We start from the raw sequence: 16,001 nt of genomic DNA, 5'->3' as shown, positions 1-16,001 counted from the left end.
AGCTGCTGCCAGGCCCCTAATCTGCCATGGGCCCCTGTACCGCCTCCTCACGCTGCTGCAAGGTCCACAGTGTCTCATGGGTCCCTGTACCGCCTCCCATTGCTGCTGCCAGGCCCCTAATCTGCCATGGGCCCCCGTACCGCCTCCTCATGCTGCTGCCAGGTCCACAGTGTGTCATGCCATGTGCCACTTTCAGGTCTCCTCACACTGCTGGTGTGTTCAATTTTTTGACATAGGGTGCTGGCAGATTACGGGCCTCCCATAGCTGCTGCCAGGCCCCTAATCTGCCATGGGCCCCTATACCGCCTCCTCATGCTGCTGCCAGGTCCAGAGTCTCTCATGCCATGTGCCACTTTCAGGTCTCCTCACACACTGCTAGTGTGTTCAATTTTTTGACATAGGGTGCTGGCAGATTACGGGCCTCCCATAGCTGCTGCCAGGCCCCTAATCTGCCATGGGCCCCTATACCGCCTCCTCATGCTGCTGCCAGGTCCACAGTGTCTCATGGGTCCCTGTACCGCCTCCCATTGCTGCTGTCTCCATCGCCACAATCTGCCATGGGCCCTTGTACCGCCTCCTCACGCTGCTGCAAGGTCCACAGTGTCTCATGGGTCCCTGTACCGCCTCCCATTGCTGCTGCCAGGCCCCTAATCTGCCATGGGCCCCCGTACCGCCTCCTCATGCTGCTGCCAGGTTCACAGTGTGTCATGCCATGTGCCACTTTCAGGTCTCCTCACACTGCTGGTGTGTTCAATTTTTTGACATAGGGTGCTGGCAGATTACGGGCCTCCCATAGCTGCTGCCAGGCCCCTAATCTGCCATGGGCCCCTGTACCGCCTCCTCACGCTGCTGCAAGGTCCACAGTGTCTCATGGGTCCCTGTACCGCCTCCCATTGCTGCTGCCAGGCCCCTAATCTGCCATGGGCCCCCGTACCGCCTCCTCATGCTGCTGCCAGGTCCACAGTGTGTCATGCCATGTGCCACTTTCAGGTCTCCTCACACTGCTGGTGTGTTCAATTTTTTGACATAGGGTGCTGGCAGATTACGGGCCTCCCATAGCTGCTGCCAGGCCCCTAATCTGCCATGGGCCCCTGTACCGCCTCCTCACGCTGCTGCAAGGTCCACAGTGTCTCATGGGTCCCTGTACCGCCTCCCATTGCTGCTGCCAGGCCCCTAATCTGCCATGGGCCCCCGTACCGCCTCCTCATGCTGCTGCCAGGTCCACAGTGTGTCATGCCATGTGCCACTTTCAGGTCTCCTCACACTGCTGCTGGGTTCCATTTTGTCATAAGATGCTGGCAGATTACGGGCCTCACATTGCTGCGGCCAGGCCCCTAATCTGCCATGGGCCCCTGTACCGCCTCCTCACGCTGCTGCAAGGTCCACAGTGTGTCATGCCATGTGCCACTTTCAGGTCTCCTCACACTGCTGGTGTGTTTCATTTTGTCATAGGATGCTGGCAGATTACGGGCCTCACATTGCTGCGGCCAGGCCCCTAATCTGCCATGGGCCCCTGTACCGCCTCCTCACGCTGCTGCCAGGTCCACAGTGTCTCATGGGTCCCTGTACCGCCTCCCATTGCTGCTGTCTCCATCGCCACACTCTGCCATGTGCCACTTTGAGGTCTCCTCACACTCCTGCTGGTTTCCATTTTGTCATAGGTTGCTGGCAGATTACAGGCCTCCCATAGGTGCTGCCAGGCCCCAAATCTGCCATGGGCCCCCGTACCGCCTGGTCACGCTGCTGCTGGGTCCACAGTGTGTCATGGGTCCCTGTACGGCCTCCCATTGCTCCCACTCTGCCATGTGCCACTTTCAGGTCTCCTCACACTCCTGCTGGTTTCCAATTTGTCATAGGTTGCTGGCAGATTACAGGCCTCCCATAGGTGCTGCCAGGCCCCAAATCTGCCATGGGCCCCCGGACCGCCTCGTCACGCTGCTGCTGGGTCCACAGTGTGTCATGGGTCCCTGTACGGCCTCCCATTGCTCCCACTCTGCCATGTGCCACTTTCAGGTCTCCTCACATTCCTGCTGGTTTCCATTTTGTCATAGGTTGCTGGCAGATTACAGGCCTCCCATAGGTGCTGCCAGGCCCCAAATCTGCCATGGGCCCCCGGACCGCCTCGTCACGCTGCTGCTGGGTCCACAGTGTGTCATGGGTCCCTGTACGGCCTCCCATTGCTCCCACTCTGCCATGTGCCACTTTCAGGTCTCCTCACACTCCTGCTGGTTTCCATTTTGTCATAGGTTGCTGGCAGATTACAGGCCTCCCATAGGTGCTGCCAGGCCCCAAATCTGCCATGGGCCCCCGTACCGCCTGGTCACGCTGCTGCTGGGTCCACAGTGTGACATGGGTCCCTGTACGGCCTCCCATTGCTCCCACTCTGCCATGTGCCACTTTCAGGTCTCCTCACACTCCTGCTGGTTTCCATTTTGTCATAGGTTGCTGGCAGATTACAGGCCTCCCATAGGTGCTGCCAGGCCCCAAATCTGCCATGGGCCCCCGGACCGCCTGGTCACGCTGCTGCTGGGTCCACAGTGTGACATGGGTCCCTGTACGGCCTCCCATTGCTCCCACTCTGCCATGTGCCACTTTCAGGTCTCCTCACACTCCTGCTGGTTTCCATTTTGTCATAGGTTGCTGGCAGATTACAGGCCTCCCATAGGTGCTGGCAGGCCCCAAATCTGCCATGGGCCCCCGGACCGCCTCGTCACACTGCTGCTGGGTCCACAGTGTGTCATGGGTCCCTGTACGGCCTCCCATTGCTCCCACTCTGCCATGTGCCACTTTCAGGTCTCCTCACACTCCTGCTGGTTTCCATTTTGTCATAGGTTGCTGGCAGATTACAGGCCTCCCATAGGTGCTGCCAGGCCCCAAATCTGCCATGGGCCCCCGTACCGCCTGGTCACGCTGCTGCTGGGTCCACAGTGTGACATGGGTCCCTGTACGGCCTCCCATTGCTCCCACTCTGCCATGTGCCACTTTCAGGTCTCCTCACACTCCTGCTGGTTTCCATTTTGTCATAGGTTGCTGGCAGATTACAGGCCTCCCATAGGTGCTGCCAGGCCCCAAATCTGCCATGGGCCCCCGGACCGCCTCGTCACGCTGCTGCTGGGTCCACAGTGTGTCATGGGTCCCTGTACCGCCTGCCATTGCTGCTGTTTCCATCGCCACACTCTGCCATGTGCCACTTTCAGGTCTCCTCACACTCCTGCTGGTTTCCATTTTGTCATAGGTTGCTGGCAGATTACAGGCCTCCCATAGGTGCTGCCAGGCCCCAAATCTGCCATGGGCCCCCGTACCGCCTGGTCACGCTGCTGCTGGGTCCACAGTGTGACATGGGTCCCTGTACGGCCTCCCATTGCTCCCACTCTGCCATGTGCCACTTTCAGGTCTCCTCACACTCCTGCTGGTTTCCATTTTGTCATAGGTTGCTGGCAGATTACAGGCCTCCCATAGGTGCTGCCAGGCCCCAAATCTGCCATGGGCCCCCGTACCGCCTGGTCACGCTGCTGCTGGGTCCACAGTGTGACATGGGTCCCTGTACGGCCTCCCATTGCTCCCACTCTGCCATGTGCCACTTTCAGGTCTCCTCACACTCCTGCTGGTTTCCATTTTGTCATAGGTTGCTGGCAGATTACAGGCCTCCCATAGGTGCTGCCAGGCCCCAAATCTGCCATGGGCCCCCGTACCGCCTGGTCACGCTGCTGCTGGGTCCACAGTGTGACATGGGTCCCTGTACGGCCTCCCATTGCTCCCACTCTGCCATGTGCCACTTTCAGGTCTCCTCACACTCCTGCTGGTTTCCATTTTGTCATAGGTTGCTGGCAGATTACAGGCCTCCCATAGGTGCTGCCAGGCCCCAAATCTGCCATGGGCCCCCGGACCGCCTGGTCACGCTGCTGCTGGGTCCACAGTGTGACATGGGTCCCTGTACGGCCTCCCATTGCTCCCACTCTGCCATGTGCCACTTTCAGGTCTCCTCACACTCCTGCTGGTTTCCATTTTGTCATAGGTTGCTGGCAGATTACAGGCCTCCCATAGGTGCTGCCAGGCCCCAAATCTGCCATGGGCCCCCGGACCGCCTCGTCACGCTGCTGCTGGGTCCACAGTGTGTCATGGGTCCCTGTACGGCCTCCCATTGCTCCCACTCTGCCATGTGCCACTTTCAGGTCTCCTCACACTCCTGCTGGTTTCCATTTTGTCATAGGTTGCTGGCAGATTACAGGCCTCCCATAGGTGCTGCCAGGCCCCAAATCTGCCATGGGCCCCCGTACCGCCTGGTCACGCTGCTGCTGGGTCCACAGTGTGACATGGGTCCCTGTACGGCCTCCCATTGCTCCCACTCTGCCATGTGCCACTTTCAGGTCTCCTCACACTCCTGCTCGTTTCCATTTTGTCATAGGTTGCTGGCAGATTACAGGCCTCCCATAGGTGCTGCCAGGCCCCAAATCTGCCATGGGCCCCCGGACCGCCTGGTCACGCTGCTGCTGGGTCCACAGTGTGACATGGATCCCTGTACGGCCTCCCATTGCTGCTGTTTCCATTGCCACACTCTGCCATGTGCCACTTTCAGGTCTCCTCACACTCCTGCTGGTTTCCATTTTGTCATAGGTTGCTGGCAGATTACAGGCCTCCCATAGGTGCTGCCAGGCCCCAAATCTGCCATGGGCCCCCGTACCGCCTGGTCACGCTGCTGCTGGGTCCACAGTGTGACATGGGTCCCTGTACGGCCTCCCATTGCTCCCACTCTGCCATGTGCCACTTTCAGGTCTCCTCACACTCCTGCTGGTTTCCATTTTGTCATAGGTTGCTGGCAGATTACAGGCCTCCCATAGGTGCTGCCAGGCCCCAAATCTGCCATGGGCCCCCGTACCGCCTGGTCACGCTGCTGCTGGGTCCACAGTGTGACATGGGTCCCTGTACGGCCTCCCATTGCTCCCACTCTGCCATGTGCCACTTTCAGGTCTCCTCACACTCCTGCTGGTTTCCATTTTGTCATAGGTTGCTGGCAGATTACAGGCCTCCCATAGGTGCTGCCAGGCCCCAAATCTGCCATGGGCCCCCGTACCGCCTGGTCACGCTGCTGCTGGGTCCACAGTGTGACATGGGTCCCTGTACGGCCTCCCATTGCTCCCACTCTGCCATGTGCCACTTTCAGGTCTCCTCACACTCCTGCTCGTTTCCATTTTGTCATAGGTTGCTGGCAGATTACAGGCCTCCCATAGGTGCTGCCAGGCCCCAAATCTGCCATGGGCCCCCGGACCGCCTGGTCACGCTGCTGCTGGGTCCACAGTGTGACATGGGTCCCTGTACGGCCTCCCATTGCTCCCACTCTGCCATGTGCCACTTTCAGGTCTCCTCACACTCCTGCTGGTTTCCATTTTGTCATAGGTTGCTGGCAGATTACAGGCCTCCCATAGGTGCTGCCAGGCCCCAAATCTGCCATGGGCCCCCGGACCGCCTCGTCACGCTGCTGCTGGGTCCACAGTGTGTCATGGGTCCCTGTACGGCCTCCCATTGCTCCCACTCTGCCATGTGCCACTTTCAGGTCTCCTCACACTCCTGCTGGTTTCCATTTTGTCATAGGTTGCTGGCAGATTACAGGCCTCCCATAGGTGCTGCCAGGCCCCAAATCTGCCATGGGCCCCCGTACCGCCTGGTCACGCTGCTGCTGGGTCCACAGTGTGACATGGGTCCCTGTACGGCCTCCCATTGCTCCCACTCTGCCATGTGCCACTTTCAGGTCTCCTCACACTCCTGCTCGTTTCCATTTTGTCATAGGTTGCTGGCAGATTACAGGCCTCCCATAGGTGCTGCCAGGCCCCAAATCTGCCATGGGCCCCCGGACCGCCTGGTCACGCTGCTGCTGGGTCCACAGTGTGACATGGATCCCTGTACGGCCTCCCATTGCTGCTGTTTCCATCGCCACACTCTGCCATGTGCCACTTTCAGGTCTCCTCACACTCCTGCTGGTTTCCATTTTGTCATAGGTTGCTGGCAGATTACAGGCCTCCCATAGGTGCTGCCAGGCCCCAAATCTGCCATGGGCCCCCGTACCGCCTGGTCACGCTGCTGCTGGGTCCACAGTGTGACATGGGTCCCTGTACGGCCTCCCATTGCTCCCACTCTGCCATGTGCCACTTTCAGGTCTCCTCACACTCCTGCTGGTTTCCATTTTGTCATAGGTTGCTGGCAGATTACAGGCCTCCCATAGGTGCTGCCAGGCCCCAAATCTGCCATGGGCCCCCGTACCGCCTGGTCACGCTGCTGCTGGGTCCACAGTGTGACATGGGTCCCTGTACGGCCTCCCATTGCTCCCACTCTGCCATGTGCCACTTTCAGGTCTCCTCACACTCCTGCTGGTTTCCATTTTGTCATAGGTTGCTGGCAGATTACAGGCCTCCCATAGGTGCTGCCAGGCCCCAAATCTGCCATGGGCCCCCGTACCGCCTGGTCACGCTGCTGCTGGGTCCACAGTGTGACATGGGTCCCTGTACGGCCTCCCATTGCTCCCACTCTGCCATGTGCCACTTTCAGGTCTCCTCACACTCCTGCTCGTTTCCATTTTGTCATAGGTTGCTGGCAGATTACAGGCCTCCCATAGGTGCTGCCAGGCCCCAAATCTGCCATGGGCCCCCGGACCGCCTGGTCACGCTGCTGCTGGGTCCACAGTGTGACATGGGTCCCTGTACGGCCTCCCATTGCTCCCACTCTGCCATGTGCCACTTTCAGGTCTCCTCACACTCCTGCTGGTTTCCATTTTGTCATAGGTTGCTGGCAGATTACAGGCCTCCCATAGGTGCTGCCAGGCCCCAAATCTGCCATGGGCCCCCGGACCACCTCGTCACGCTGCTGCTGGGTCCACAGTGTGTCATGGGTCCCTGTACGGCCTCCCATTGCTCCCACTCTGCCATGTGCCACTTTCAGGTCTCCTCACACTCCTGCTGGTTTCCATTTTGTCATAGGTTGCTGGCAGATTACAGGCCTCCCATAGGTGCTGCCAGGCCCCAAATCTGCCATGGGCCCCCGTACCGCCTGGTCACGCTGCTGCTGGGTCCACAGTGTGACATGGGTCCCTGTACGGCCTCCCATTGCTCCCACTCTGCCATGTGCCACTTTCAGGTCTCCTCACATTCCTGCTCGTTTCCATTTTGTCATAGGTTGCTGGCAGATTACAGGCCTCCCATAGGTGCTGCCAGGCCCCAAATCTGCCATGGGCCCCCGGACCGCCTGGTCACGCTGCTGCTGGGTCCACAGTGTGACATGGATCCCTGTACGGCCTCCCATTGCTCCCACTCTGCCATGTGCCACTTTCAGGTCTCCTCACACTCCTGCTGGTTTCCATTTTGTCATAGGTTGCTGGCAGATTACAGGCCTCCCATAGGTGCTGCCAGGCCCCAAATCTGCCATGGGCCCCCGGACCGCCTGGTCACGCTGCTGCTGGGTCCACAGTGTGTCATGGGTCCCTGTACGGCCTCCCATTGCTCCCACTCTGCCATGTGCCACTTTCAGGTCTCCTCACACTCCTGCTGGTTTCCATTTTGTCATAGGTTGCTGGCAGATTACAGGCCTCCCATAGGTGCTGCCAGGCCCCAAATCTGCCATGGGCCCCCGTACCGCCTGGTCACGCTGCTGCTGGGTCCACAGTGTGTCATGGGTCCCTGTACCGCCTCCCATTGCTGCTGTCTCCATCGCCACACTCTGCCATGTGCCACTTTCAGGTCTCCTCACACTCCTGCTGGTTTCCATTTTGTCATAGGGTGCTGTATGGCCTCCCATTGCTGCTGCCTCCACTGCCACACTGTGGCTCCAAACACTGGTTTTGGCCCCGTGACTGGCCAAATGAGTGAAGTGTGCGGTGATTCTAAGATCGACGGCACTCATCTGCATGTCATACTGACTGACAGTATTATTTCTCTTCCCCAGCAGACTCCAAGGGCATTTAAATTAAAGGTACAGTGTTCTGCACTAATATAAAGTCTCTCTGAAGCCTAGAAACACCCTTTTTTAAGTTAAATTCACAGCGAATATATTCGACTCGAATCGAATATTTTCCACGAATTCGCCGAATCAGTCGAATCGAATTTTTGAATACTTCGCTCATCTCTAATCTCTCTGTATAGTACATAAGGGGGATATGATCTCCATGTATAATACATAAGGGGGGATATGATCTCCATGTATAATACATAAGGGGGGGATATGATCTCCATGTATAATACATAAGGGGGATATGATCTCCATGTATAATACATAAGGGGGATATGATCTCCATGTATAATACATAAGGGGGGGATATGATCACCATGTATAATACATAAGGGGGATATGATCACCTTGTATACTACATAAGGGGGGATATGATCTCAATGTATAATACAAAATGGGGGATGTGGCCCCCATGTATAATACATAAGGGGGGGTATGATCTCCATGTATAATACATAAGGGGGGGATATGATCTCCATGTATAATACATAAGGGAGGATATGATCTCCATGTATAATACATAAGGGGGGGATATGATCACCATGTATAATACATAAGGGGGATATGATCACCGTGTATACTACATAAGGGAGGGATATGATCACCATGTATAATACATAAGGGGGGGATATGATCTCCATGTATAATACATAAGGGGGATATGATCTCCATGTATAATACATAAGGGGGGGATATGATCTCAATGTATAATACAAAATGGGGGATGTGGCCCCCATGTATAATACATAAGGGGGGATATGATCACCATGTATAATACATAAGGGGGATATGATCTCCATGTATAATACATAAGGGGGAATATGATCTCCATGTATTATACATAAGGGGGGATGTGATCTTCATGTATTATTATTATACAGTATTTATAAAGCACCAATAATTCGCTCAGCGCTGTATATTACAAAGGGGGACAGAAAATGTGACAGAACAATACCAATACAATGCAAAACATGAGGGGATTGAGGGCCCTGCTCTTTTGAGCTTACAATCTAGGAGGGAGGGGATGGTGGCACAGGAGGAGATAGCTGTGGGGGATGGAGTGGTAGGAAGAGTGTAGGAGGTCGGCAAGTTAGCAGGGGGTGGGGCAGGCTTCCCTGAAGAGATGGGTTTTCAGGGTGCGCCTAAAGGAGAGGAGAGTAGGTGATAATCTGATGGGTTGGGGCAGGGAGTTCCAGAGGATGGGTGACACACTGGAGAAGTCCTGGAGGTGGGCATGGGAGGAGGAGACCAGGGAACTAGAGAGAAGGAGGTCTTGTGAGGAGCGGAGTGTGCGCGCTGGGCGATACTTGGATATTAGGTCAGTGATGTAGTTCGGGGCAGTATGGTGGACGGCTTTGTACGTCAGTGTTAGGATTTTGAATTTGATCCGTTGCGCAATCAGAAGCCAGTGGAGGGATTGGCAGAGGGGGGTGGTGGAGACGGAGCGGTTGCAAATGTGAATGAGTCTGGCAGCCGTATTCATGACCGACTGAAGCGGGGATAGCCAGCGGCGAGGCAGGCCAGTGAGGAAGGAGTTGCAGTAGTCGAGCCGTGATATGATGAGGGAGTGGATGAGCTGTTTGGTGGTTTCTGGAGTTAGGAACGTGTGGATTTTGGCGATGTTATGTATGAATACATAAGGGGGAAGTGATCTCCATGTATAATACATAAGGGGGGGATATGATCTCCAAGTATAATACATAAGGGGGGATATGATCTCCATGTATAATACATAAGGGGGGATATGATCTCCATGTATAATACATAAGGGGGGATATGATCTCCATGTATAATGCATAAGGGGGGGGGGGGGATATGACATCCATGTATAATACATAAGGGGGGATATGATCTCCATGTATAATACATAAGGGGGGGATATGATCTCCATGTATAATACATAAGGGGGATATGATCTCCATGTATAATACATAAGGGGGGGGGATATGATCTCCATGTATAATACATAAGGGGGGATATGATCTCCATGTATAATGCATAAGGGGGATATGATCTCCATGTATAATACATAAGGGGGATATGATCTCCATGTATAATACATAAGGGGGGGTATGATCACCATGTATAATACATAAGGGGGGGATACGATCTCCATGCATAAGATATAAGGGGGATATGATCACCATGTATAATACATAAGGGGGATATGATCTCCATGTATAATACATAAGGGGGATATGATCTCCATGTATAATACATAAGGGGGGGTATGATCTCTATGTATAATACATAAGGGGGGATATGATAACCATGTATAATACATAAGGGGGGATATGATCTCCATGTATAATACATAAGGGGGGATATGATCTCCATGTATAATACATAAGGGGGGATATGATCTCCATGTATAATACATAAGGGGGGATATGATCACCATGTATAATACATAAGGGGGGATATGATCTCCATGTATAATACATAAGGGGGGATATGATCTCCGTGTATAATACATAAGGGGGGATATGAGCTCCATGTATAATACATAAGGGGGGATATGATCTCCATGTATAATACATAAGGGGGGGATATGATCACCATGTATAATACATAAGGGGGGATATGATCTCCATGTATAATACATTAGGGGGGATATGATCTCCATGTATAATACATTAGGGGGATATGATCTCCATGTATAATACATAAGGGGGGATATGATCTCCATGTATAATACATAAGGGGGGATATGATCTCCATGTATAATACATAAGGGGGGGATATGATCAACATGTATAATTTCATCTTTTAAATTATTTTACTGGACATGTTTTATAGCAAAAAGTAAAAAAAAGTTGTATTTTTAAGGGCAAAAAAAGGACTTAAATTTCATTCGGGTGCAGTGTTGCATGACCACGCAATTGTCAGTTAAAGTAACGCAGTGCCGTAAAAAAAAATGGCCTGGTCAGGAAGGGGGAGAAATCCTCTGGAGGGCAAGTGGTTAAATTTTTTTATTTGTTTTTATCTATCTTTATTGCAATCATAGCACAGCAGGAGTGACACATCAGGAGTCCATTAGTACAGAGATGTGCAATTTTTTTTCTTTTTGCATTTGAAGAGTCCAAAGTTTCATGTTTTGTTTCAATTCTTACTTACAACATTGCTTGCATTTAAGATGTTCATTTAATGATGGACGAGTGTTAATAATACAGAGCTCTATTATTTTCTATTATATCTGCCTGGCGTTCGGTAAAAGTGGTTTGTCTCCGGTTTTTAGTTTTGGATATATATATTAAAAAAAAATAAAGTTTCATAGACATTTTAATCTGCATCAGGAAATGAAGTCTCAGACATCTTACTTCTTCTGGGGGATCTGGACAACCTAGTAGCCATTAGTCACAATGTATGTCTGTGTCTAGGTGTTCCGTGGCATGACTGGAATACGGCTGTAAAACAAACTAAGAGCAAGGAAAAAAGATGGAGAAGAGTTGGAGACGCCAGAGAAGAGTCATCAGTCCCGGTAATCAAGAGATCAGTCACGTTTTGCCTTTTATATATATCAGCCTTTCTCAGCCTTTTAAACACAGAGGAACCCTTGAAATAATGTTCGGTCTCAGGGAACCCCCTCTACAAATGTCCATATCTAAAACTCATCTAAAGGTCAGGTGGACCTGAGGGAGCCCACCCCTCCTAAAAAAAATTCCCAGCTCTAACTTGTCAGCCAGCCTGCAAATCCCAATTTATAGCAGGACTGCAGCAGGCATTCTGACACTGGGGGGGGAACTTACTTGGTGTCACTGACATCCCCAGTGACACCCAATACAGTGATCAGCGCTAATTAAAAGCACTGACACTGTACTAATGGCACTGGGTAGGAAGGGGTTAACATCTGGGGAGATCAAAGGGTTAACTGTGTGCTGTTTTAAGTACTGTGCTGTGTTTGTGCTTTACTGTAAGCACACTGTTTGTATGGCTGTGCTATGCAGAGCCATGCAAAGCAGTGTGCAGGAGCTGACAGGGGAGATAACTGTTTTGTGTACAAACAGTTCTCCTCCCTCCCCCATCGGAGATACTCGGCAATCACCGGGCGCCGATGAGTAATCACCGGGCAGGACCTGGTCTTTGACAGCCAAGGCCGCAAATGGTGGCATGGGTAGGTTGCGCACAGCGTTCGCACGCGCCCCCACCCGGAAATGCGAATTCATATATATACGTGATATTGCGCACCCGTGCCGCCCTGTAGCAGTACTTCTGCTATAGGGTAGACGGGAAGTGGTTAAGTAAAATTTAACATATACAGAAAATCCCGAATCCACCTTCATTCTCAGACTTCAAACTACCCCTACAATAACTCTCCCTACACCAACATAGTACTCCTATCCAATCCCTTCACACTGGCCCTTTCACCGCCACCTATGCTCACCCTGAAAAACAAAAACAGAACAAACGTTAGTTTCATAAAGACAATTTTGATCAAATATACACAAATTAAACGTTTTATATACAACATTGTTTCCATTCTTGCAATTTCCAGATGTTTCTTGCCTTAGTCTCACACAATTATTTTTTTCATAATCATGGTAAGCATAACCGTAGATCAGTAAGGATTCATAGTTGGTTGGCTTGGGATGTACAAATATAAATCCCCAATCACAGGGCAATTCATGTAATGGTCCTTATAGTGATCCCCACCTCCTGTGCTCCTTCTAGAAATGTCATGACAAGGGTTGAATATACTCCTTCCAACCTAACCCAGCATGCTAGGCCCTACCCTCCACCTGTCAGGGAGCAAGGAGCCAGACACACAAGGAGGTGCAATAAAAGGTAGGTTTATTGTACAAAAACAAGACAGAGTCTATGCAAGTACAACAGCAACAGCGGATGACTGGGTAGGACAGTAGCCAGGAAGGATGGTCGCCAGAGCCGGGATCAGAAGCCAGGAAGGATGATTGCCAGAGCCGGGATCAGAAGCCAGGAAGGATGATCGCCAGAGCCGAGGTCAGAAGCCAGGAAGGATGATCGCCAGAGCCGGGGACCGGAAGCCAGGAAGGATGGTCGCCAGAGCCGGGGTCAGAAGCCAGGAAGGAGTCTTGCCAAAACCGAGTCGATATCCAGGAGAGCACTGAGACACAAACAGGCGCGTGTTGCAATTCAACAGACAGGACACGAATGCAAAGAGCAGCTGCAGACAGCAGGTTTAAATGTAATAAGCCACCACCTCCTGGAGGAGGAGCTGCAGAGGCTTGAAAGCATAAATGATCCCACAATGCTTTGCAGAAACCTAAGATGGATGCCAGCACATGGAGCAGCACAAGCTCTGAGGAAAGGTAGGACCTTGACACCACCGACCCAGATATACAAAATACACAAACCAAGTTTTTGGAGTCAAAATGGCCATAGCAGCCTTTTATTAACCAATAAACTATTTCAACATAAATAACATAACATTCCAAATTATAAACAGAGGAAAAACATGATGGTCATTTGAGGGCCATAAACCCAACTTCACTTTTGTAGAAAATATTCCTTCAACTTAGGCCCCCAACCACAACCCACCGACTCAGGGGCAATCCTACTTATCCCCAGCCGCAACAGACCGGCTCGGAGATAACCCTACTAATCAGCAGTGACCACCATTTTACCTATTCTGAGTTAACCCCTTGGAATGTACCGAGGTCCCCATACCACTGATGGGTCCCGAATCTGTCTCCATCCAGAATTCTTTCCTCCTCCAAAGACCAACCACTGCCAAGGCTGCCATGACAATCCAAACCAAAGTAAGAAGGGGAGGGGGGGTGGGAAGCTTCTTCTTCTTCCAAACTTCCCCCACTGGACTTCCTGAGGTCAGACGCTCCTTTTCCTCCCTTGGAGACCCTCCCCAACATCCCTCATCCAATAAGGTAAGCCATAATCCCCAAAAACTTCCTACCCATCATTTAACCCTCTGTTGTCCCTCTATTCCCCCTAGTCATGTCCTCCCTGCGCTTATTAAGTGTTCTTGCATGGCAAGACCACTTACTGTTATCTCACATATATATTATTATAGCCAAATTTACCACCCTAACTCCTCCCACAGTTTTTACACTACATAGTCAGTAATATTCCGAAACGTGCGGATTGTTCCCGATTGGTGTGCTATTACTTTGTGCAACGTTTCGCCGAATGGTTCAGGAAAAATCTGCGTTTTTGTGGTGAAATTGGTCCCATAGGAATGAATGGCGGAATGTTCAAAACTAGAGTGGAAGCTGACAAAAGCTAGCATGTGAGCTGAAAAATCAGGACATGATTTCTAAACTGCCATCACTCCCTCATTTTCAAGTCCACCTACACAAATCTTATATCAAAACGTTCAGCTATCCCTGCTGCCACTAAAAATGTCCACGGCTAAGCCATAGTCCCGATAGTTTTCACAATATGACCATTTGTTTGTAACTCATGCCACCCATTGACATTCATTGAAACTCCACTCTAGCCACCTCAAATTTGAAGGGCAATTTCTAAACTGCGACTGTGCCTTCATTTTTAATATTTCAGAGACATACTATGCATCAAAATGTAGGAATGCATTTCTCACTCTATCAAGCTTGCCAAGTGCACTTTTTAAATTTCATCAATCAATTGGTTAGTGTAATGTTTACTATCTTTACTCACTCCAAACACTCCACACAGTTACTCTGCCCACTCCATAAAGTTACTCTGCCCAGTCCAACCTTTTCACAGTTACTCCAGCCACTCCAACCACACAACAGTCATTCAAGCCACTCCACCCAGTTACTCCGCCCACTCCAGTTGTAGACCACTGGTGGAGGCAAGAACACTTCACACAATTTCCCCAGAAATTGTAGCTTTTCTAGTTTTTTATTTTTTTTGCTCCGGGCCTACCTTTTGTTACATCCCTCCAATTGCAGAGCATCGATCCAGCATAGAAGTAAAAGTCTGTGATGGAAGTAAATTCACAGCATTTATAAAGCTGGTTTTAGGAAGGCCAGAAAATGTGATTCTCTCTGCTTTTCTAGATAACATCAGAAACTTCCACCGTCAGCTGTCTGTGTATGACGATCCATCACTGAGGAGGATATACGAGTATTACAGAGATGATCTGACCTGCATCCTGGAGAACATGAACCCTCATTCCATCCTGGTAGAACTACAATCTCGGAGAGTTTTAAACACGGACGTAAGATATTTCTACATTTCCTCCAGTAAAATACAGTATGTGTGGTACAGGGGAACTCCATATAAAACATCCAATCCTTTATAATTGTACATCAAATCACTCCATACTGATCATAAATAACTGAACTTTATAATAAATCCACAAGATAAATGTGATCATATCAGCACTTCATTACATCCCACATACAACTTTTAAAGCCATTTACACAACTGTTGCCACCAGAATATAATTATTATTTATTTTTTTAAATAGCAAAGATGGCTGTATGAGTACGTTACCCGCGGTGTTATGTTGTTTCTTTTCACATCACAAAAGCCTCATATCCATATCTTCATATACATGTTAGACATGCCTACATGGAAGAAAAATATTGAATTTTTCGCTCCATAAGACACACTTTTTTCCCCCAAAAATGTCAGTGCGTCTTATGGAGCGAATATGGAGCGGCCGGTCCGATATTTCCACCGCTGCCATTATGTCATAATACCGGGCCGGCCGCTCAGCTGTTCTCTACTGCAGGACCTTACCTGTTCCTAGGTCCAGCGCTGCGCAGTCTTCCCACGCCGGGTGCTTCCTGCTCCGGCTTCTGTGACAGCCGGGTGCCCACTGCGCATGCGCGAGAAGCGCTGAGCTTTGTGAATGGCCCAGTGCCTTCTGGGACCTGTCATGTGTCCCAAATGATGCCGGACCATTCACAAAGCGCAGCGCTTCTCTCGCATGCGCAGTGGGCACCCGGCTGTCACAGAAGCCGGCGTGCCCACACTAAAGGCAGGACAACAATTCAGATACCCACTCACCCTCCCTCCTCCCCAAAGGTCTGCAGTCTCTGGTCATCCTCTGTACTGTCTGCAGAATCTGGTCATCTGTACTA

At 51.3% G+C, this 16,001-nt stretch overlaps 1 protein-coding gene across 2 annotated transcripts in view; it reads left to right on the top strand.

The window, feature by feature from the left end:
• Positions 1-16,001, top strand: part of LOC149456345 (NACHT, LRR and PYD domains-containing protein 3-like) — a 100,425-nt gene that overhangs the window by 25,733 nt on the left and 58,691 nt on the right. For both annotated transcript variants that reach the window (XM_089685144.1, XM_089685145.1), the window contains exons 2-3: positions 11,373-11,473; positions 14,970-15,130. In XM_089685144.1, coding sequence (XP_089541270.1) covers positions 11,431-11,473; positions 14,970-15,130 — 204 coding nt within the window. In that variant the 5' untranslated portion in view covers positions 11,373-11,430. The remainder of the gene's footprint in view (positions 1-11,372; positions 11,474-14,969; positions 15,131-16,001) is intronic.

The sequence above is a fragment of the Staurois parvus genome, unplaced genomic scaffold (genome assembly GCF_062004578.1).
Source record: "Staurois parvus isolate SC_StPar_1 unplaced genomic scaffold, SC_StPar_1.0 ptg000363l, whole genome shotgun sequence".
In the NCBI taxonomy this organism is placed as follows: Eukaryota; Metazoa; Chordata; class Amphibia; order Anura; family Ranidae; genus Staurois; species Staurois parvus.
The sequence above is the reverse complement of the archived record's forward strand: the minus strand, read 5'-3'. Positions and strand labels throughout refer to the sequence as shown.